The 25,371-nt window shown below is 43.8% G+C and overlaps 1 protein-coding gene across 1 annotated transcript in view; it reads right to left on the reverse strand.

Annotated features, from left to right (window-relative positions):
• LOC136577618 (pinopsin-like) overlaps positions 1 to 25,371 on the reverse strand; it is a 178,438-nt gene that overhangs the window by 97,052 nt on the left and 56,015 nt on the right. Inside the window, exon 2 of the mRNA XM_066577539.1 lies at positions 5,265 to 5,739. Coding sequence (XP_066433636.1) covers positions 5,265 to 5,628 — 364 coding nt within the window. The 5' untranslated portion in view covers positions 5,629 to 5,739. The remainder of the gene's footprint in view (positions 1 to 5,264; positions 5,740 to 25,371) is intronic.

Raw genomic sequence — 25,371 nt, forward strand, 5'->3', positions numbered from 1 at the left:
TTTTATTTTTGTTCTTTTGTACCATATTGGAACACAAAAACGAAAATATAGTCAGAGTCTTAAGTAAATGTAAGACTGGTTTCTGACTTCATAGTATTACACAGTAAAAGTACTAATACTATTATCTTTGGGCCTTAAACAAGGTCCAATAGGTGGCGCTGCAGAGGTATTGTTCCACCTTCCTCATTTGCATATTACACTGAGGAGCATGCATGGTCTCATAAATCTCCTTACTTATCTCCTTTGTGCGCTCCTTAAGGAGAGATCTTAGCTCTCCTGACTCACGTCACAGGTCTCTCGCTAGCCAAGCCAGGATCCTACTGAATACTGATGAGGGGCAAACCCCCGAAACAGCTGTCTGTGTATGGATTCTGGCTTGGTTTTCAATTCCCAATCATTGCTCTACAGACTTGAATAATGGGTATAAAGGGTCGAGCATTGATTTGCAGAAATGTAGCCATCCAATAGGTGGCGCTGCAGAGGTATTGTGACATCTTTCTTATTTACAAAATCTTCTGGAGCATGCAAAAGAAGTAGCAAATTGCTTCTTTGTCAGAAAAGACAAAAGAAAAGAAGAGACATATTCTTTAAATTTGCAATTAATTGAGATGTTGTCCCAGTTCATAAAATGAGTTGCCTTTCCATCTTGGTAGTATATATGCAATAACACCATAACTTGGTTTACAAAACAGAAAAATATTGGCACACACTTCAAGACAAATTGTAGTCTAAAAAAATATATCAAAAAACGGAATTATCAGTAATAACACTGTTATTATAGGAACTATTCCATTTAAAAGTGGGAGCAATTCAGATTAAAACCAGGTAGGGATAAATTCCAGTAAACATCATTGACTGCAGTCTGCTTTTTATAACTGGAGTATTCAGAGTGCATTGAGAAGGCATTTGAGAGAATAAAATAGCAATGAATAAGCAATGGAAAATATATTTGGTGCCTATTAGAGATGAGCGCCGCGATTTTCGAGTACTTCCGTACTCGGGCGAAAAGATTCGGGGGGCGCTGTGGGTGAGTGGGGGGTTGCAGCGGAGAGTGGGGGGGAGAGGGAGAGAGAGAGGGCTCCCCCCTGTTCCCCGCTGCTACCCCCCGCTCCGCCACGCCTCCCCCCGCCCCCCGAATCTTTTCACCCGAGTACGAAAGTACTCGAAAATCGCGGTGCTCGATCGAGTAATTACTCGAAACGAGTATGTTCGCTCATCTCTAGTGCCTATATTCAGGTTCAGTTAACTGTAAACTTAACTGGAGCAACCAATGTCAGACAGCTGCTGTCAAGGCAAATACGATCATTGATTCCTTTAAAAGAGGTTTAGGGGCACATGATGAAAACATTGTTCTTCCTCTCTACAAATTACTGGTCACATGGCATAATATGTACAGTTTTGGGCACCGGTACTCAAGAAGGAGATATCAGAGATTGAGCGGGTATGAAGACGGGCAACTAAAGTAATAAATGGAATTGGTGGACTACAATACCCAGAGAGGTTATCAAAATTTGGGGTTATTTAATTTAGAAAAAGGTAGCTGAGGGACTAGTTAAATATCAGGGGACAAAACAAAGATCTCTCCCATGATCTGATTATACCCAAGACTGTGACTGTAACAAGGGGACATCCTCTGCAGCTAGAGAAAAGAAGGTTTCTACACCAACATAGAAGGGGGTTCTTTACTGTAAGAGCAGTGAGACTATGGAACTCTCTGCCTGAGGACGTGGTGATGGCGAATTCAATAAAAGAGTACAAGAGAGGCCTGGATGCCTTTTTTGAGTGTAATAATATTACATTTTATAATCACTGATTACTTCAGGAGGGTTTATGGCCCAGGGATTTTCTTGATTTTCAAACATATGTGCCAAACATATAGTCTTAGGTATATTAATTTTGGACTTTGGGATTAGATTTGTGTGCTGTCATAAAGAAAGCCAGTGTTAGCTTTATCTTTTACCAAAGTGTCTTCCATGCGAAGAGATTGACCAATATGTTTCTCTTGCATCCTATGCTAATTAGTCCCGGACTGTCCAACAGGCGGTCTACCTCTATCAGCGTTCCAGGCTCTCTTCCAGCCTTCTCTGCAGAAAAGCTCACCCTTTTTTGCTGAGTGATACCTCTAGCTCTGGACATTGGGGACATCATGCATTCCACCTTGAATGTGCTTGCACCACACTGAGCAATCTGGCGCATGTGCAAGTGCCTCATTCTCAGGTCAGACTGATGCTATTTGCATGCACCATCATCAGTACCGCGCAAGCTCATTAGAGGTGTAATGCATGTTGTCAGCAGCGGGCAAAGCTGGAGGCATCACTTAACAAGGAAGGGGTTTTTTTTGCAGAAAGGTAATGTTGGGTTCCTTATGACAGGACACACTTAACAGTATATTGAGTTACTAGGTCAAAATTTAGGTGACAAACTTCCTTTAAAAAGCTCATTGTGAAAGTATAAGGTCAAGGTTCAATACAAGAGATTGATGAGAGCATGATTCTTTATTATAGGAGCAAACGATGAAAAAGATCCACCGTCTTTGGTTACAATTATGAACAATCTTTACATACCCGATATGGAATGTGGCAAGGAAACATGATAACAGTGAGTGGCATATAAGGGCCCTTTTACATGGAACAATTGTCAGACGCCTAAACTCCCGAAAGTCATCCCAACAATTATCGCTCCTCACCTTTCACACAGGAACCATAATCATTCAATGAATGAAGGTGGAGCGGGACGGAGATCATTTCAAATCGCCCGCCTCCATTCACAGTAAACAGGCATTCATTCATAGATGAACTACGGCCAGTTTACATACGCCAATCATTGTTTGATTGGTATGCATCCAGTTTAGAGTTATTCGCTGTTGTTGCAGTCTTCTTCGCTGATGAGACAATTGCAAGTGCAAATAAATATACCAGTGGTTGACTAGTTTCACACGTAAGCTTCTTTGATGTTTTTGGTTCCCTTTTTTTCAGCAAAAACCACTGTTTAGAGGGCAATATAAAATGCACTACCAACTGTGATTTTTTTTTGCTGCAGTCTTTTCCTCACTTTTAGTGGTTTTTTGGTCCATGACATCTCATGCAATTCACTACATGCTCTAGGTATGTGGTTTTATTTATTCTTTTATTTTTAACATCCATCACTATAGATAACATCTATATATATAAAATTGAATGTATGCGTGTCTGTCTGTCTGTGTGCGTGTCTGTTTGTCCTTTATGCGCTACTACACCATTCATCCGATCGCCATGAAACTTTGGGAAGTTGTTGAGTACACTCCTGGGAAGATTATAGGCATAGTACAAATATCCTACGATAAATGGCGCGTGCGCGAGCGTCGTCGACAGTTACAACCCCCCCACGTAGATCGTTCGATTTCCATCATTGCCACTAATTCTCTCACTTCCCGATGTTGTAGAAGCATGAAATTTGGCACGAGCATTGATTATGTTATAAATAGGAAAAGGTAATGGGTCCCAACTCGATTATTCAATTCTAAGCGCCAAAGAATTAGCGTCCAAATTTTACGTACGGAATCTAATTTTCTCGCTTCTCAATGTCATGGAAACTTGAAATTTGGCACGAGCATTGATTATGTCATAAATAGGAAAAGCTAATGGGTCCCAACTCGATTATTCAATTCTATGCGCCAAAGAATTAGCGTCCAAATTTTACGTACGGAATGTAATTTTCTCACATAGAAACTTGAAATTTGGCACGGGCATTGAATATGTCATAAATAGAAAATGCTAATGGGTCCCAACTCGATTATTCAATTCTATGCGCAAAAGAATTAGCGTCCAAATTTTACGTACGGAATGTAATTTTCTCACATAGAAACGTGAAATTTGGCACGGGCATTGAATATGTCATAAATAGGAAAAGCTAATAGGTCCCAACTCCATTATTCAATTCTATGCGCAAAAGAATTAGCGTCCAAATTTTACATACGGAATGTAATTTTCTCACATAGAAACTTGAAATTTGCCACGGGCATTGAATATGTCATAAATAGGAAACGCTATTGGGTCCCAACTCCATTATTCAATTCTATGCGCAAAATAATTAGCGTCCAAATTTTACGTACGTAATCTAATTCTCTCACTTCCTGATATATATAGATGAATGTATGTCTGTCTGTCTGTCCTTTATGCATTACTACACCATTCATCCAATTGCCATGAGACTTTGGGAAGTTGCTGAGTACACTCCTGGGAAGATTATAGGCATAGTACAACTATCCTACAATAGGTGGTGCGCGTGCGAGCATCGTCGACAGTTATGCCCCCCCAGACAAAGATCGTTTGATTTCCATCTCAAGCACGAAAGCAAAAGGCATTACAACCAACGGGATGAGTGTTCAACCAGAAAATGATGCATCCGCCGAACGTTTCGCAAGACAATTGCTGGATATTGAGAATGCTGAGGTAACATGAAAGCTGTGCTGTGATTGGTTGCTATTTCTTATACTGCTGAGGTAACATGAAAGCTGTGCTGTGATTGGTGGCTACTTCTTATACTACTGAGGTTGCATGAAAGCTGTGCTGCGATTCGTTGTTATATATTATACCACTGAGGTAACATGAAAGCTGCGCTGTGATTGGTTGCTATATATAATACCGCAGAGGTAACATGAAAGCTGCGCTGTGATTGGTTGCTATTTTTTATATTGCTGAGGCAGAATAAAAGTTGCGCTGTGGTTGGTTGTTATTTCTCTTACTGCTGAGGTAACATGAAAGCTGCGCTGTGATTGGTTGTTATATTTTATACTGCTAAGGTAACATGAAAGCTGCGCTGTGATTGGTTGTTATATATTATACCACTGAGGAACATGAAAGCTGCGCTGTGATTGGTTGTTATCTAGATATATAAAAACGAATGTCTGTCTGTCTTCGCAGCAACGCGCGACGGGTAAGCTAGTATCTTATAAAAGACTGTGAAGGCCACACTATTGGTTTTACATTTGACATCTATGACCTAGGTAACTAAATGCCATACATTTATGCACATCATGTATAGGGGCAAATGTTAATGAAGCATATACTGGGACTATGTTTTTCAGTCCAACGGAAAAAAGTTATATTGGCCCTTTCCCCCAAACAGACTGAAAGAATACTCTTACCACACATCGGGTCAATATGTTCTTATGACTACATTCAACATAAGCACAAGGGGCATTCGCGCTGCAAAAAAAAAAACTATTGCATGATGTGAACAAACCATTACCTGAGTATCATATAATATATATAAAATGTACTTACCAAAACAGGAATTGACAAAGCCATACCACTGACAGCCATATTCTTTCCCAATCCATTGACCTTGAATACTGGATGTAAAACTCAATGTTGTGCCAGATAAGCAGACCAGCATGTCACTGATACTTATATTTAATAACATCATATTGACTGGAGTCCTTAAGGTTTTGAACTTGCAAAATAAAACTAACACTATGAAGTTGTTAAGAAAGCCAAAGACCAGGATAAATCCAAGAAAAATAGCTACCACTGTGTGTCCTGTTCTAGACATGACAGGAGCTCGGGATTGGGAATCACCATTGTCTAAGTATGACAAAGAGGTTTCATGACTGATATTTGTTGTCCAGTTTATGTTCATGTCCGACATCACTGAAGATATGACTTAGTCGTCGTCTACACCTCCATAAGCCAGGATGGTTCTGAATATTCCTTCTGTTCACTTTTTAATGAGTTTAGCTCATTTTGGATAATGAGTGACCTAAGACAAGTAGGAAAACAAATGTAACAATGAGTGACTGTCCTGTAATCCACGCATTTATTTTCTGACCCTCTATGTATCTCAATGAAATTTGTTTGAAGCAAACTATCCTGCAAGGTGAATGAATGAGCTTTCAGATCTACAAATGACCGCATAGTATTTCATATTGACACATAGATATAGAGGCATGATAGAGTATCTATTATAAAGAGACAGAGTATCAGAAAAGTGTTGTTAGTGTTTTATTAAAAGAAAAAATCTGTGTTAAAGTGGTTTGATTCTTTCTATAACTCCCACAGACTTCAATTGAGAGGACACGTGCTCTTCATTAAATAGTATAGAGTGCAGCTGGTAATCTGTCAAAGGGGTAATCCAAACCCAGGTAATACTGCACTTAAAATGGATTTATGGCATTTTTTGTGCTGTACATGCTTGAGACAGAATGTCCCTTTAAGTGACACATTGTTAGGCTCTTTACACACAGTAAAGCCAGAAAAAAACATACCTAGGGTACGTGGCATCTAAAAAACACCATAGAACCAAAAAAACATACCAAAAGTAAAGCAGATTTTAAAAAAATAAAAAACAAAAAAAAATGCATTAGGAAAAATGACATGTGAAACCATCCTTATAGACATTATACAGCTGCTACCTTGCCAGGACCTTTCTCCTTGGTGACATAGTGACATCCAGAGGAGTGAAGCTGTGGCCATTGCGGAATAGTATGTCTTCTCTCTGTCATTTGGGATGTGTAATGTAGCAGCTAATATTTTACTAAAAAAAATATTATACCTACTTTAATCATAAATTAAAGGGAACCTGTCACCTCTGAATTGCACCATGAACTAAGTTATCGTGCTTTTTGTGAATGTAATAGGGAGTCAGGGAATGTATTTTTTATTTTATACTCACCCTCTTCCCAGTTCCTGTACTGTCTGCAGTGAGGTCCACGCATGGTCTGAAAATCTGTCTCTTTATAGACTGCTGTGCACATGCACTTCCATAGACTTTTATACACACCGGTCTTAAAAAGAATCGCATCTGACATGACATCAATGATTGGCTGTGATTGGTTCATCGAGCGCCTGCTGTGATTGGCTGACGCTCGATCCAATCACCGCACTTCCTTGCTGATGGTGGGGGAATTCAAAGCCGAGCAGAGAGATGACAGTTGGGAGGATTACAGAGCAGCTTGCCGTACCGCCAGGGACACAGACGCCGGCTGGGAGGTGAGTATTGTGGGGTTTTTTTTTTACTGAGTCCCTCACTTGAGTATAAGCCAAGGGAGGCTTTTTCAGCATAAAAAATTTGCTGAAAAAGTCGATTTATACTTTAGTATATACGATATTTAAATACAATAAGTAAAAGGATATGTGATTAGTATTTTCCATGCCACATAATTCAACATAATAACTTTGTTAATACTTAACATGACATCATCCATATCTCAATAATGGTTGCAGGTATTAAGAAAATGATTGGGCCTATCAATTTCTGATGAAACTTTACCCTAAAATCATGTATCCCATGACTACCTTTCCATTTTTTTGGGCTGAATCCAAGGTAGTTGTCAAGAAGATGACCAACAGGCAACACCATAGTGCTAAAAAGTTTCCCCCCGCTCTTCTAAGTGCTCTACAGAGTTACCCAATTGTATCTCTTTTTGTTCAGAAGATATTCCTGGTGGCCCTGACTTTTGAATCACTCGGTATATGGGCAAGGCTCCCGCTATAAGCTGTACCTTTAATTCAAAAATATATGCAGTGAAACTTTAGATGACCAAAAAATATTTACCAAGTAATCTAAAGGACAGAGAGAGGAAAACTACTTTATACTTTTTAATCTCTTGAAGACACACTACCCTTTTTTCCCATTTTCAGTTTTTCCTCCCCAGTTTCAAAATAGAACTTTTTTTATTTTGCCTTTTACATCGCTACATGAGGGCTTGTTTTTTGCAGGATGAGCTGTATTTTCAAATAGTACCATTTAATGTACTGCATAATTTACTGGTTAACTTTTTAAAATTAGTGTAGTATTGTGTAGTAGTGTAGTCAATGTAGTAATAGAAAAAACTCAATTTCACCATCTTTGTTTTGTTTTCACAGTGTACACATTGTGGCAAAAATGACATGATAACTTTATTCTGTTGGGCAGTAGAATTACAATTATACAAAATTCATATAGTTTTTTTTTTTGCTGTACTACTTTTAAAAATTAAAATATCTTTGGAAAAAAATAAAATTATTTTCTGCCACCAGCTTCTGACAATAACTCTTTTTTTTTTGTAGACATAGTTGTGTGAGACCTCATTTTTTGCAGGATATGCTGTAGTTTCTATTGGTACCATTTTGGAGTTCATGTGACTTTTTGATTGCCTTTTATTAAATTCTTTCTTGAAGACGAATGACCAAAAATTGCACAATTCTGGCATCTTTTTTTCTTATGACAAACACCATTCAGGATAAATAATGTGTTACTATGGTAAATTGCTTTTTATTATTACTATGGGAAAAGGGTTTTTTAAAATTAACTTTTACTTTTTTACTACAATAAAACTTTTTTTTAAAACTAATTTTACATTTTTTTTTAGAACTTGAACTTGCAATCATTTGATCACTTATACATTTTGAATGGCAGTCTATGAAGGCGTGCTACAAGCATTTATTCGTGGCACCCTGTAATAACCTTGTGGGGTGGCCAGTTGACAATGGCAGACAGCCAGCACCCACTTTGTGTGGAGTGGGATCATATAATTTGTTAATGCCAATATTCATGGTGGTCTAAGGTGTGAGAGAATGGCTAATGTTGATCTTTACTAACTCCATTTTGTCTTTCAGCTTGTGTAAAGATATTTTATAAAAGCTATTTCAGCTTACACTGAGATTTTCTCCTACACATACTACTCATGATAACAGTAGTCTTTGTCTGACTATGAGGCATAAAGACATTTCCAGACTAATGAAGATGACCTTTGATTGTTGGGCGAAATGCAAAGAAGAAGAGTCTGCCTGGAGACTGATGACACAATAAGAGCATGCTGTTCAAGATCATAACTATATATGTATATGCTGCAATTACTTTTTGTGTATGACAGACGTGGCCTTCCCTTGTTTGCCTATTAATATAAAAGTCTGATGTGATATGGATTAAAGGGACACTATCTTGATTACACTAAGTGTGACGTGTCGTAGTTTCTCGGAGTACTCCAGTTACCTCTTATTAATTTGGGCCACCAAGATATACCTGGAACATGGAAATTCCACCAACAAAGGCAAAGAAGTGGTTAGTTTTAAAATCCCTAATGGTCTAAGGCAGTGTAGAAGTTAAACAGATATTCCCATATCAATATGTTATCAGATCAATAAAATGGTAAAATTTCATCAGCCAACCATCTCAAAGGGCTGCATCCATGACCTATATGTCCTATAGGTCTATATGTCCTAGCAAGTTACCAAGCAATTCCTACCATGCAGTTACCACACTTATCCAGATTCCATTTTTGTTTAGTTTCCCTTTACTTTATCCTATAATGGATGCATCTGTAATGCATCACAATGAACCCTAATGGATTCCATTGAGTTATAATACAGTTTATTAGGTGATATTTTTGGATGGCAAGGATATTGCTGCAGACCTTCTTTCCATCAAAAATATTGAAACCCCTGAGAGAAAATAAATAATGGCAGTGTGAACAGAATATAACGCACTACTTGTATCCTGTGAAACAATACTTTTTTGTGGTCTCTCATAAATTACAGTTTGAATTGAGTCGAAATCAAAAATCTGATATTTAGTCCATTTTTTTTGGCCAGACTGTACATATCTCATTGCTGTGATAGCACGGTGTGGTATATCTCTAACTCCCCTGATCCTCAAAGATGCTTTCTGAAACTGAATGTGAATAAAGAAAAAAAAACTTAAGCCAACATAATATGTCAGATGCAATTTCTGTATTTGCAGTGTGTTTGGAGACTTGTGCATTTGTTGTTCTGTCAGACATCTTAAAAGCACTGCATTAGCGTATGCTACATTGAACAGATGCACTTATTATGTATGTGCCCCTTTTTTACTATTGGGATTGGGTCATGGGGGAGATGAACAGCACTTTACTATGCTCAAAGTAAGGCCATGAAAAACTAAAAAGTATGCTTATAAGTTACTAATGTTCACCACTTTAATGATTAAATGCCCTAACACAATGCATTACAGTGGCCATATTAGAACATCTTGCACTCGAGCACAACTTGCATTCAATACCACACAGATACCTATCCATGTGCTGTACAATACATGAACGGCCCACACATTGATATGCATTTGCATGACCTAATTGTTGTCTGTGATATGGACAAGAATAGATATGCAATGAGTACCATCTGCATGAAAACATCTGTGTACATAGCACAATAGGCTATAATGGATTCGTGTTCTGTCCATGAATTAACACGCACAATACACAGATCTAAATACGCTACTGTGCGGGAGGCCTTAATGAATGTCTGAGAGAAATTTCTCACTTTGACACCTGGCTCAGACACCTGACTTTATTCACTGGTCAGAGTCAGCATGAGAATTAGGTACACTGTATAAAGTAGCTGAGCACTGCCTCTGTTTGGCTGATTGCTGTGACCAATCACAGGCAGCGCTCAGCTGTCATTCAATGAATGGCTGAGAGCTGCTTGTGATTGGCTGAGAGCTCAGCCAATCGGACACAGCACTTTCAGGAGGCAGGGATTTTTCAATCCCGGCCAGCTAAAAGTGCTTCAGAGCATTATTGGCAGCCAGGAAGAAGATGCACTGGAGCCCCGACAGCGGCAGGAGGTGATAGATGTATATATTCTTTTATTTTTTACAACAGCTAGGGATGATTTTCAGGGAAGGGCTTATATTTCACAAGTAAAGTAGTGCAATGTAATTCAAATTTTCACTTACCTACATCACATGAGCAATGTTAATACACTCTCACATAGATTTCCTCCTATACTGCTTCCTAATACAGATCACCCTGCAAATATTTATATGCAAGTCTTTACACAGCTCCATTGATGGAAAAATAAAGTTATGGCTGACAGAATTCAGTGACAAAAAGCAACATAAAGTACTACAACATAAACAAACTATATAAATTTGGTATAATCGTAATTATAATGACTTACAGAATAAAGTTAACATGCTTTCTATACGACTTACTGAATGCAAAAAGCCCCCCCAAAATTGCAGTTTTTTTCCATTTCACCACACTTACAATTTTTTTGCAATACATTATATAGTATATGAAATGGTACCCTCAGAAAATATAACTTGTCTTGCAAAATAACAAATCGTCATGTCAAGGGTGTAGCTAGGGAAGGCAGGTGGGGCATGTGCCCCGGACGCAGTAGAAACTGAGGGGAGGGAGGGGGGCAGCCTAGGAATTTAACTAGAGATGAGCGAGCGTACTCGCTAAGGCAAACTACTCGAGCGAGTAGTGCCTTATGCGAGTACCTGCCCGCTCGTCTCAAAAGATTCGGGTGCCGGCGGGGAGGAACAGGGGGGAGATCTCTCTCTCACTCTCTCCCCCCCTGCTCCCCCTGCTCACTCCTGGAACTCACCGCTCTCCCCCGCTGGCACCTAAATCTTTTGAGACGAGCGGGCAGGTACTTGCATAAGGCAGTACTCGCTCAAGTAGTTTGCCTTAGCGAGTACGCTCGCTCATCTCTAAATTTAACCCATTACCATTACAGTTTTGGATGAACTGAGCTCATTGTAATTTAAACGGCTATTGATCCAGTTCTATCAATGCTACCAGCAGACCATTTTAAAGATAGGATTCTTAGCTTTAAAATGACACAAATAGCATGTCTGCAGTTCATTTTGAATCTAAACTACATCAATTTGAAGTGGGTTCAGGAATAATACTAAATTTATAGCTGTTATGTCTGTATGCAGAGCAGAGGGGGTTTGACAGCAGCGGACCATCTGTGATTCTCCTTTGCTCTCTGTCACATATAGGAACGGGTCTTTTTTTCTCTGCAAATGCCACCGTCATTGCTGACAGCAGGATTTAAACATTTTTTGCATAAAAAATGTTAAACCTTTTTCCTCCTTACAAAATTATTTAAATATTGAAAAGATAACAAAAAAAAAACCACATGATATCGCCACACCTGTAACAATGCGTACTATAAAATATTATTATATGTTATTTATCCAGTATGGTTATTGCATTAAAAATAAATTTAAAAAAAGAAAATGCCAAGATAGCAATTTTCTGTTGATCTCACAGAACAGGAATAAACAGTAATAAAAGGTTGTATATACCTCAAAGAAATAGATTATACCTACCTGATAATTGGGTTTCCAGGAGTCTCCACGACAGCACCAATTGAGATTGCCTCCTCCTGATAGGACAGGAACACACTGAGAGGTTAAAAGCTCCCCCCCTTCCCCACTTTCCTAAGGGGATTCTAATGAATTGCCGGGGTAGGAGCTCAACTTAAATTTTTTCCCTTAACCTGGTTTTTCTTTAAATAAAATTATATTATATATATGTGGAGGGATTGCTGCTGAGAGGACTTTGCGGCCGAAGGCCATGTCCTCTTCCTGCTGCACTTTTACCCTATAGTGTTTAACGAACCTGTGGGGTTTCTTCCAGACTGCGGCTTTGCATATCTGCTCGACCAAAGCTGAGCTATGTTCAGCCCATGAGGATGCTATTGCCCTTGTAGAATGGGCTTTAACGCCGGGTCCGTTTTAAATACTAATTTGGTGTCCGAAATTTTCAGGAACGGGTGGCGAATGGACAAGGCCTGCAGCTCGCTAACCCGTCTTGCGGAGGTGATGGCTACTAAGAAAATGGTCTTCATAGTAAGCATTTTTATCGGTAGTGCTTCGATCAGCTCGAATGGTACCGTTGTCATGGCCCTTAGGGCCCAATTAAGGTTCCAGTCTGGAAAAAGATTTATGGGCCTAGGCCGTAATCTAGTTGCTGCTGCTAGGAACCTGTTGACCCATCTGTTGTCTGCGAACTTTGTGTCACATATGGCGCTAAGGGCTGCGACCTGGACCTTCAGGGTGCTTGGAGAGAGGCCCATCTCTAGGCCCTCCTGCAAGAACTCTAAGATTAGAGGGATGTCCGGGATAGAATCCCCGCGATCCCTTCCCTGTCTCCATGAGGAAAACCTTCTCCAAACTTTCTGGTAGATAAGGTGGGTAGTCTTTTTTCTGCTGGACATTAACGTTTCTACTACTCTCTCTGAGAATCCCTTCTCTTTTAGTGAGGATTCCTCAAGAGCCATGCTGTTAAGTGGAGCTTGTCTAGGCTTGGATGGTTCAGTGGCCCCTGCGATAGAAGGTAGGGAAGGTGACTGGGTCCTGGACGCTCAATGTTGCTAGAAGACCGAACCAGCTTCTTTTGGGCCAGAAGGGGGTCACCAGGATTAGTGTGCATACCTGGGTTCTGAAATGTTGTAAGACTCTGGGGATCAACGGTATAGGAGGAAAGGCGTACACCAGCCCCTCTCCCCAGTCTTGGCCTAGGGCGTCTACTGCTGTCGGACGATCTCCTGGCCGGAGGGAGAAGAAATTGCTTACTTTGACATTTTCTCTGGTTGCGAACAGGTCCAATTGTGGGGTCCCCCACTGGTTGATCAGGATTCTGAATGCTTTCAGGGAGAGAGACCATTCTCCTGGGTCTATTTGCCTCCTGCTGAGAAAGCCCGCTTTTTGGTTTAGCGTCCCCTTCAAATGGGTTGCTGTGATCGAGAGGATCCGGCCCTCTGCCCAGTTGAAAATTTTCTGTATGAGGTTTTGCAGAGCGGGAGATCTTGTGCCCCCTTGGTGTCATATATAGGTTCTCTGGGGATGTCCACCAACGCAGGGATGTTTTCACCGCGCTTGGGATGTACCTTCTTGTCCCTAGAGAGGACTGCCTTTTGTCCCACGTGGATAGGACAGGCTTGCAGGGCTCTGGTGTGAGCCTGGGCCCATGCCACTCCTGGAATGCATGACGTCAAGCTTCCCAGGAGAGACATGGCTTCCCGAATTGTGCATAATCGTCTCCCTAAAAAGGTTTTGACTAGCCGTCGGATTTTTTGTATTTTCTCCTCGGGTAGGCAGGAGCATTGCGATTCTGAGTCGAGCGTTATACCCAGAAACGTTTTCTGTTTGTCGGGATCTAGGCTGGATTTTTCCCAGTTTATGATCCATCCTAAGGATTGGAGAAGTTCTAGCACTATCCTCAGGTGTTTCGTTAGGAGTTCTCTGGACTCTGCTATTATTAAAATATCGTCCAGGTAGGGTACTATTAGGACCGACTTCTTTCTCAGGTAGGCGGCTACCTCTGCCATAATTTTGGTGAAGATTCTGGGTGCTGAGGAGATCCCGAAGGGCAGGCATCTGAATTGATGGTGCTCTATTCCTTTGCCCATATCCACTGCGAACCTTAGGTATTTCCGGGACCCCTCGTGGATCGGTACGTGGAAATAAGCATCCTTTAAATCGATGGATGCCATGTAGGCTCCTTTGGGAATCAACTTTATCGTTGAGGAGATGGACTCCATCTTGAATTTTCTGTATCTGATGCAGGTGTTCAGAGGCTTCAGATTCACTATCATCCGCTGTTTCCCACAGGGTTGCCTTACTAGGAAGAGCCTGGAATAATGGCCCTGGGTTTCCTCGTTTTGCGGTACGGGGGATATTGCATTTAGTTGTTGCAGGTCCCGAACGCTTTGCCTTAGTAGGTGTAACTGTTGTTTGGAGCCATCACCAGTGGTAATCCTGGCTGGCTTCTCCACCAGCTCCTCTCAGAGATCCTGCCTCCTGGCAGGACAGGGAGACACTGAGGAAAGTGGGGAAGGGGGGGAGCTTTTAACCTCTCAGTGTGTTCCTGTCCTATCAGGAGGAGGCAATCTCAATTGGTGCTGTCGTGGAGACGACTGGGGAAAAGTCATCTTGCCAAAAATAAGCCCTCATATAGCTCTGTACGGCTGGTCACTAAGGGGTGACAGTTAGTTGGGAACATTTGTTTTAAAAATATGTTCAGCCTGCTGTATTAAACTAAGATATACTCTTCTTCCACTGTTGTTTTGATGGCAACTTACCTCCTCTGGTTTTCAGTTCTGGGTGCAGAGCACTGCTATCACTGACATCAGGTCATGTGACCGTCATAGCTAATCACCAGCTAAAAGGAATCGTGATTGACTGCCGCAGTCACATGGGCCTGATATCGGTGACATCATCCATGGAGAGTGGGGCATGAAATTAATACTTTGTCTCGGGTGCTGGAAAGGCTAGCTATGTTTTTGCTCATGAAACTATATTGATGGGAAAAATTTTTAAAAAACTTATAATTTTTGGAAAGCAAGAATGAAGAAGAAAATGGAAAACTCAAAAATAGCCATGTCTTAAAGGGGTTAAATACTTTTGCTTTCTGCAATGTGGTGTGCTTTAGAGCTATGGCAACATGTGCTCTATCCAGTATTCTTTGGTCTAGTTCCAGGTACTGGATTCTAGTCCAATCTTGTCTAGCCTCCTTAGTTTTCTAGTCTAGACTGTTTCTTAGTTTTAGTTCTTCAATCTTTAGTTCAATCTTTTCCTCTGTCTGCCTTGGGTCATTCCAGCATTTGCTTCTTTTGCCTCTTATCTAGGCCGTAGCGCCCTATTCTCAGGGATAGTGTTTACTAATAATAATATAATAATCTTTATTTGCATAGCGCCAACTTAATCCACAGCATATTTGATGCATGGGAGCGCAATCAGGATTGGGTCGGGTAGTATAGGAGGTATGGGGCAGGGAATGTACATGATAGGCATAAAATCAGGAGAGTTAGTATGCTTTTTTGAAGAGGTGAGTCTTTAGAGCACGTCGGAAATTCTATGCATCAGGGATTGTCTGGATGACTTGGGGTAGGGCATTCCATTGGGTCAGTGCTGCTCTGGTGAAGTCCTGGGGGCAAGAATATAAGATTTGTATAAGAGAAACGTCTAGTCTGACAGTGTTGGCAGAGCGCAGCATGCGAGATGGGTGATGTATGGACAGGAGGGAGGTTATGTATGGTGGCATGGTGCCATGAAGAGCTCTATGAGTGAGGGTGAGGAGTTTAAATTGAGTTCTTTAATACATTGGCAGACAGTGCAGTGACTGGCTTAGTGCAGAGGCATCTGACAACAGCTGTAAAGAAGATGAGTCGAGCTGCCACATTTAGTATGGATAAGAGAGGAGTGTGGGGGAGGCCAATTAGCAGTGAGTTGCAGTAATCAAGTGCAGGTTTCAGGTTCGGGCCAGAGATTGGATGTGGGGGGTGAAGGAGAGGTCCGAGTCCAATGTGACTCCTAGGCAGCGGGCCTGCTGTCTGGGGGATATGGTAGTGCCAGCTATTGATATGGTGATGTTGGGAGGTGGTCAGCTGGTAGAGGGTGGAAAAATGAGAAGGTCAGTTTTTGAGAGGTTAAGTTTGAGAAAAAGGGAGGACATGGTGTTTTAGACAGCGGACAGACAGTCAGAGATGTTTTGGAGGAAAGGTGCAGAGATGTCACAGGAAGAGGTGTATAGCTGGGTGTCATCAGCAAAGAGGTGATGTTGGAGGCCAAATCTGTGAATGGTTAGCCTGATTGGGGCTGTATAGATAGAGAAGAGAAGGGGGCCAAGGACCAAGGTCTGGGGAACCTCGACAGTGAGAGGAAGTGAAGAGGAGGTAGAGCCAGCAAAGGAGACGCTGAAAGAGCAGTCAGAGAGGTAGGAGAAGAACCAGAAGAGAGCAGTGTCCTTCAGGCCAATAGAGCGGAGCATAGTAAGAAGTAGGTCATGGTTGACAGTGTAAAATGCAGCGGACAGGTCAAGGAGGATTAGTAGGAAGTAGTCACCCCTGGACTTGGCCATTATCAGGTCGTTAGACACTTTTGTGAGGGCGGTTACAGTCAAGTGGAGGATGCAGAAACCATACTGGAGGGTGTCGAGGAGGGAGTTGTCAGAGAGAAAGCGAGTAAGGCGGAAGTAGACCAGGCGTTCAAGTAGTTTGGAGAGGTAGGTTGGTAGTTGGCGGTATCATTCGGTTTAAAGGTTGGCTTCTTTAGGAAAGGTGATATGATGGAATGTTTGAATGAGGAGTGGAAAATACCAGAAGACAGGGAGAGGTTGAAGATGGTGGGGAGGTGAGTAATGATAGCTGGGGACAGGGACCAGAGGAGGTGTGAGGGGAGAGGGTTGCTAGTGCAGGTGGTGGGGTGAGTCTAGAGACTTCTTCCCCTGTCGTTGGTTTGAGTACAGATAATGAATGGGTGATGAGTGCTTTGCTGAAAAGGTCAGGATGAGGGCTAGTTGCTCAATGTTTGGGGAATTTGGGCAATGTTTAGATTGAATCTTCTATAAGGACAACTTAAGACTATTTAAGGACAGTGATGTCTGGTGTCAAGGGACAGTGTCAAGGAGAGACATAGGGAGAGCCAGAGTGGCAGCATTTCTCTGGTTGTTATTTCAATTCCATATGAATGGTTTCAGTCCTCACTGCCAGTTTCATTATATTCCTCATCATCCTCATTACCCACTAACCATCACCCTCTGGCCATGTCATCTAGGTATATTTGTGTTTTCACTGTTTAATATATGCTGTACATCTGTATTTCTTGAGATGTCTTATGCTATTCAGCTCTATTCTAAGTTGTGAGCATAACTGAGTACTCATAGATACTGTTTTTCCCCAGGAAAAGCGAATAGTAAAGGTGAAGCTTAGTTGTGCTCTTTAGTGTCCTCTTTACGGAAATTCCCTTAAAGGAGAAAGTTATTGAATTAATTTTATATGTATGTTTGTATCTATTTTTGTAGACTGTGTTTGATACCACAAGCTAGAAAAATCACATGTAAGAATTGTGATTTATCAGTCTTACATGTAACATAGTGATGTTTTTTCCATATAAGCAATTCTAAGAACATTTTTTTGCAGTGGACCAGTGTTGTCATGTTGTGCCACACTAAAACCCCTATGTTTGAATATACCTTTACAGTATATCTAAAACTTTCTATACCATTTAACAGTTTACAGATATAATGACTCTATATTAAAAGTTGAATAATACATTACATCGTTTATCTCTTATTGATAATGATATACAACTTATTTTAAGTGCATGGTGAGGTAATTTCACATTTTCTGCCTCGATTTTCACTACATGTTTCCTTTTTGCTGTGATTTAACCAATCTGTATTGATAGATCTTTATAGGCCAGAGCTGCATTCACAAATTTGCTGGCTTCAGAGGTGAAATCTTCAAGCATTCATTGATGGTTTAATGTCATAGTTATTTGTATGAACTGTAGAATTGTGAGTCATTGGAGGAGCAGATTTGAGGGTTGACAATCTTACAGTATTATAGAATATATTTGTGCCATATAAGCAATTCTATTTAAGCCATGGGTGGTGTCTTTCTTAAATAATGGGGCGTGAAATGACTAGTCTTCATAGTTATAATTAATTCTACCCAAATAAGTACATTTCGTATCTGGGAATTAGAACTGTTTGTAGGCAAATTCTTTTATCTCCAGCTGAGACAAGCCATGACTTCTCTGCCTGATTTAATATAATTCTTAATGTTGAACTGTTCTGTTTAATCAAGTCCACTAGCTGTTGTCTGGTGACTTACTGATCCAACATCTGAATGTGGTGCCTTGAGCCTGCCCTATGAAATAACTGTAAGCAGCTGTACTTGACATTCAGAAAAACAACATTTTTAAATTTTAATGTGACATTTCAAGAAATGGTATTTTATCACTGCCTATTTAGGTTCCAACTACAGCAATGTGAATTACACGTACAGAGACTGCAGTTATACATACAGGATGACACTATAAACAGAGCTGCAGCCACGTGCAATCTACTGTGTACATCAGTCGAAAATATATCCATTAGAATTCTTAAACTCTGTGTATTTACAATCTCAAACAATTTCTAAATATGTCTGTTTTAAAATACTTGCAAATACAGTTGTATTATATAGGACACACACACACACACACACACACACACACGTGGAAAAGTGAAACAATGTATTCATTGTATTTATACTGAGTAAAACAGAAGCCACTACTAAGGGTTGCCTATGACCCTAAATTACCAGACAGTCTATAAAAATGGGAAACTTTTTTCCAGTGTCCATGGAAAAAAAAGAGGAGTTGGTAATTTTTCTGAGGTACTACTAAGTCATTTTAATTGTAATTACCCTCATTTTACAGCTCACAGTAAATGCTGGTAATTAGAGATGAGCGAGCACCCGAATGCTCGGGTGCTCGTTACTCGGGACGAAATTATCGCGATGCTCGAGGGTTCGTTTCGAGTAACGAACCCCATTGAAGTCAATGGGCGACCCGAGCATTTTTGTATATCGCCGATGCTCGCTAAGGTTTTCATTTGTGAAAATCTGGGCAATTCAAGAAAGTGATGGGAACGACACAGCAACGGATAGGGCAGGCGAGGGGCTACATGTTGGGCTGCATCTCAAGTTCCCAGGTCCCACTATTAAGCCACAATAGTGGCAAGAGTGCCCCCCCCCCTCCCAACAACTTTTACTTCTGAAAAGCCCTCATTAGCAATGCATACCTTAGCAAAGCACCACACTACCTCCAACAAAGCACAATCACTGCCTGCATGACACTCCGCTGCCACTTCTCCTGGGTCACGTGCTGCCCAACCCCCCCCCCCCCCCTGTACGACCCAGTGTCCACAGCGCACACCAAATTGTCCCTGCGCAGCCTTCAGCTGCCCTCATGCCACACCACCCTCATGTCTATTTATAAGTGCGTCTGCCATGAGGAGGAACCGCAGGCACACACTGCAGAGGGTTGGCACGGCTAGACAGCGACCCTCTTTAAAAGGGGCGGGGCGATAGCCCACAATGCTGTACAGAAGCAATGAGAAATATAATCCTGTGCCACCACCATCAGGAGCTGCACACATGGGCATAGCAATGGGGAACCTATGTGCCACACACTATTCATTCTGTCAAGGTGTCTGCATGCCCCAGTCAGACTGCGGGTTTTTATAAATAGTCACAGGCAGGTACAACTCCGCAATGGGAATTCCGTGTGCACCGACAGCATGGGTGGCTCCCTGGAACCCACCGGCTGTACATAAATGTATCCCATTGCAGTGCCCATCACAGCTGAGGTAACGTCCGATTAAATTCAGGTGGGCTTCGGCCCACACTGCATGCCCCAGTCACACTGGGGTTCTTTAGAAGTGGACACATGCAGTTACAACTCCCTGTGGACCGACAGCATGGGTGGGTGCCAGGAAGCCACCGGCGGTACATAAATATATCCCATTGCATTGCCCAGCACAGCTGATGTAACGTCAGCTTTAATGCAGGTAGGCAAAAAATTAATTGGATTACACTGTAGGCGAGGGCCCCAAAAAATTGGTGTACCAACAGTACTAATGTACGTCAGAAAAATTGCCCATGCCCAACCAAGAGGGCAGGTGAAACCCATTAATCGCTTTGGTTAATGTGGCTTAATTTGTAACTAGGCCTGGAGGCAGCCCAGTTACAAAAATTATATGACTGAGCCTCGTGGGCCTAAGAAAAATTGTCCGTTCGGCATGATTACGTCAGGTTTCAGGAGGAGGACCAGGAGGAGGAGGATGAATATTATACACAGATTGATGAAGCTAAAAGGTCCACGTTTTTGATGGTGATAGAGAACGATGCTTCCATCCGCGGGTGCAGCCTACGTATTGCTTAGGTATCGCTGCTGTCCGCTGGTGGAGAAGAGAAGTCTGGGGAAATCCAGGCTTTGTTCATCTTGATGAGTGTAAGCCTGTCGGCACTGTCCGTTGACAGGCGGGTACGCTTATCTGTGATGATTCCCCCAGCCGCACTAAACACCCTCTCTGACAAGACGCTAGCCGCAGGACAAGCAAGCACCTCCAGGGCATACAGTGCAAGTTCAGGCCACGTGTCCAGCTTCGACACCCAGTAGTTGTAGGGGGCAGAGGCGTCACGGAGGACGGTCGTGCGATTGGCTACGTACTCCCTCACCATCCTTTTACAGTGCTCCCGCCGACTCAGCCTTGACTGGGGAGCGGTGACACAGTCTTGCTGGGGAGCCAGAAAGCTGTCAAAGGCCTTAGAGAGTGTTCCCCTGCCTGTGCTGTACATGCTGCCTGATCTCTGCGCCTCCCATGCTACCTGGCCCTCGGAACTGCGCCTTCGGCCACTAGCGCTGTCGGATGGGAATTTTACCATCAGTTTGTCCGCCAGGGTCCTGTGGTATAGCATCACTCTCGAACCCCTTTCCTCTTCGGGTATGAGAGTGGAAAGGTTCTCCTTATACCGTGGGTCGAGCAGTGTGTACACCCAGTAATCCGTAGTGGCCAGAATGCGTGTAACGCGAGGGTCTTGAGAAAGGCATCCTAACATGAAGTCAGCCATGTGTGCCAGGGTACCTGTACGCAACACATGGCTGTCCTCACTAGGAAGATCACTTTCAGGATCCTCCTCCTCAGGCCATGCACGCTGAAAGGATGACAGGCAAGCAGCATGGGTACCCTCAGCAGTGGGCCAAGCTGTCTCTTCCCCCTCCTCCTCATCCTCCTCATGCTCCTCCTCCTCAACGCGCTGAGATATAGACAGGAGGGTGCTCTGACTATCCAGCGACATACTGTCTTCCCCCGGCTCTGTTTCCGAGCGCAAAGCGTCTGGCTTTATGCTTTGCAGGGAACTTCCCAAGAGGCATAGCAGAGGAATGGTGGCGCTAATGATTGCAGCATCGCCGCTCACCATCTGGGTAGACTCCTCAAAGTTTCCAAGGACCTGGCAGATGTCTGCCAACCAGGCCCACTCTTCTGTAAAGAATTGAGGAGGCTGACTCCCACTGCGCCGCCCATGTTGGAGTTGGTATTCCACTATAGCTCTACGCTGCTCATAGAGCCTGGCCAACATGTGGAGCGTAGAGTTCCACCATGTGGGCACGTCGCTCAGCAGTCGGTGCACTGGCAGATGAAACCGATGTTGCAGGGTGCGCAGGGTGGCAGCGTCCGTGTGGGACTTGCGGAAATGTGCGCAGAGCCGGCGCACCTTTCCGAGCAGGTCTGACAAGCGTGGGTAGATTTTCAGAAAGCACTGAACCACCAAATTAAAGACGTGGGCCAGGCATGGCACGTGCGTGAGGCTGCCGAGCTGCAGAGCCGCCACCAGGTTACGGCCGTTGTCACACACGACCATGCCCGGTTGGAGGCTCAGTGGCGCAAGCCAGCGGTCGGTCTGCTCTGTCAGACCCTGCAGCAGTTCGTGGGCCGTGTGCCTCTTATCTCCTAAGCTGAGTAGTTTCAGCACGGCCTGCTGATGCTTGTCCACCGCTGTGCTGCCACGCCGCGCGACACCGACTGCTGGCGACGTGCTGCTGCTGTTGACACATCTTGATTGCGAGACAGAGGTTGCATTGGAGGAGGAGGAGGAGGAGGAGGAGGGTGGTTTAGTGGAGGAAGCATACACTGCCGCAGATACCACCACCGAGCTGTGGCCCGCAATTCTGGGGGTGGGTAGGACGTGAGCGGTCCCAGGCTCTGACTCTGTCCCAGCCTCCACTAAATTCACCCAATGTGCCGTCAGGGAGATATAGTGGCCATGCCCGCCTGTGCTTGTCCACGTGTCCGTTGTTAAGTGGACCTTGGCAGTAACCGCGTTGGTGAGGGCGCGTACAATGTTGCGGGAGACGTGGTCGTGCAGGGCTGGGACGGCACATCGGGAAAAGTAGTGGCGACTGGGAACTGAGTAGCGCGGGGCCGCCGCTGCCATCATACTTTTGAAGGACTCCGTTTCCACAACCCTATACGGCAGCATCTCAAGGCTGATAAATTTGGCTACGTGCACGTTTAACGCTTGAGCGTGCGGGTGCGTGGCGGCGTACTTGCGCTCAAACACTTGCGCTAGCGACGGCTGGACGCTGCGCTGACAGACATTGCTGGATGGGGCCGAGGACAGCGGAGGTGAGGTTGTGGGTGCAGGCCAGGAGACGGTAGTGCCTGTGTCCTCAGAGCGGGGTTGGATCTCAGTGGCAGGTTGGGGCACAGGGGGAGAGGCAGCGGTGCAAACCGGAGGCGGTGAACGGCCTTCGTCCCACCTTGTGGGGTGCTTGGCCATCATATGTCTGCGCATGCTGGTGGTGGCTCCCCGGCTGATCTTGGCGCGACAAAGGTTGCACACCACTGTTCGTCGGTCGTCTGCACTCTCAGTGAAAAACTGCCAGACCTTTGAGCACCTTGGCCTCTGCAGGGTGGCATGGCGCGAGGGGGCGCTTTGGGAAACAGTTGGTGGATTATTCGGTCTGGCCCTGCCTCTACCCCTGGCCACCGCACTGCCTCTTGCAACCTGCCCTGCTGCTGCCCTTGCCTCCCCCTCTGAAGACCGGTCCTCAGTAGGCGTAGCAAACCAGGTGGGGTCAGTCACCTCATTGTCCTGCTGCTCTTCCTCAGAATCCTCGGTGCGCTCCTCCCTCACAATTAATGCCCTTACTACTACCTCACTGATAGACAACTGTGTCTCATCGTCATCGGCCTCCTCACCCACTGAAAGGTCTTGAGACAGTTGCCGGAAGTCCCCAGCCTCATCCCCCGGACCCCGGGAACTTTGCAATGGTTGGGCATCAGTCACGATAAACTCCTCTGGTGGGAGAGGAACCACTGCTGCCCAATCTGAGCAGGGGCCCGAGAACAGTTCCTGGGAGTCTGCCCGCTCCTCAGAATGTCTCATTTTCATGGAGTGAGGAGGCTGTGAGGAAGGAGGAGCAGCAGCCAGAGGATTCTGAGTTGCAGCAGTGGACGGCGCAGAACTCTGGGTGGACGATAGGTTGCTGGAAGCACTTTCTGCCATCCACGACAGGACCTGCTCACACTGCTCATTTTCTAATAAAGGTCTACCGCGTGGACCCATTAAATGTGCTATGAATGTGGGGACGCCTGAAACGTGCCTCTCTCCTAATCCCGCAGCAGTCGGCTGCGATACACCTGGACTAGGGCCTCCGCGTCCTCGGCCGCGCCCACGTCCTCTAGGCCTACCCCTACCCCTCAGCATGCTGTATTACCAGGAATGCAGAAACACAACGCTGTAATTAAATGTGCCGCTTATTGGCCTGTGGTTGGAGGCTGAGTTCGCTTACGGAACGCCAGGAAATAATTTGGCGCAAGCCTGCTGTAACACTTAGCTGGCTGCGTATTTATTTGGAGAACTACTACCCCCAGCAGACACGGACTCAGAACACTGAGCACAGTGACAGGCAGGCCAAATAGATTTTTTTCCAATATTTTTTTGAAAAGGACCACTGCGTATATTCAATCCATAATATATGTCTTCTGGCCCTGCCTACACAATTCTGTCCCTGATGTGTGTGTCACGGAACTGCAGTGTTGCACTGTTATTAACTGCAACAGAGCGGTCATTTCAGAGCCAGGAAATAATTTGGCGCAAGCCTGCTGTAACACTTAGTTGGCTGCGTATTTATTTGGAGAACTACTACCCCCAGCAGAGACGGACCCAGAACACTGAGCACAGTGACAGGCAGGCCAAATAGATTTTTTTCCAATATTTTTTTGAAAAGGACCACTGCGTATATTCAATCTATAATATATGTCTTCTGGCCCTGCCTACACAATTCTGTCCCTGGAGTGTGTCACGGAACTGCAGTGTTGCACTGTTATTAACTGCAACAGAGCGGTGATTTCAGAGCCAGGAAATAATTTGGCGCAAGCCTGCTATAACACTTAGCTGGCTGCGTATTTATTTGGAGAACTACTACCCCCAGCAGAGACGGACCCAGAACACTGAGCACAGTGGCAGGCAGGCCAAATAGATTTTTTTCAAATATTTTTTTGAAAAGGACCACTGCGTATATTCAATCTATAATATATGTCTTCTGGCCCTGCCTACACAATTCTGTCCCTGATGTGTGTGTCACGGAACTGCAGTGTTGCACTGTTATTAACTGCAATAGAGCGGTGATTTCAGAGCCAGGAAATAATTTGGCGCAAGCCTGCTGTAACACTTAGTTGGCTGCGTATTTATTTGGAGAACTACTACCCCCAGCAGAGACGGACCCAGAACACTGAGCACAGTGACAGGCAGGCCAAATACATTTTTTTCCAATATTTTTTTGAAAAGGACCACTGCGTATATTCAATCTATAATATATGTCTTCTGGCCCTGCCTACACAATTCTGTCCCTGGAGTGTGTCACGGAACTGCAGTGTTGCACTGTTATTAACTGCAACAGAGCGGTGATTTCAGAGCCAGGAAATAATTTGGCGCAAGCCTGCTATAACACTTAGCTGGCTGCGTATTTATTTGGAGAACTACTACCCCCAGCAGAGACGGACCCAGAACACTGAGCACAGTGACAGGCAGGCCAAATAGATTTTTTTCCAATATTTTTTTGAAAAGGACCACTGCGTATATTCAATCTATAATATATGTCTTCTGGCCTTGCCTACACAATTCTGTCCCTGGAGTGTGTCACGGAACTGCAGTGTTGCACTGTTATTAACTGCAACAGAGCGGTGATTTTAGAGCCAGGAAATAATTTGGCGCAAGCCTGCTGTAACACTTAGCTGGCTGCGTATTTATTTGGAGAACTACTACCCCCAGCAGAGACGGATCCAGAACACTGAGCACA

This window comes from Eleutherodactylus coqui, chromosome 1 (genome assembly GCF_035609145.1).
Source record: "Eleutherodactylus coqui strain aEleCoq1 chromosome 1, aEleCoq1.hap1, whole genome shotgun sequence".
NCBI classification, from domain to species: domain Eukaryota; kingdom Metazoa; phylum Chordata; class Amphibia; order Anura; family Eleutherodactylidae; genus Eleutherodactylus; species Eleutherodactylus coqui.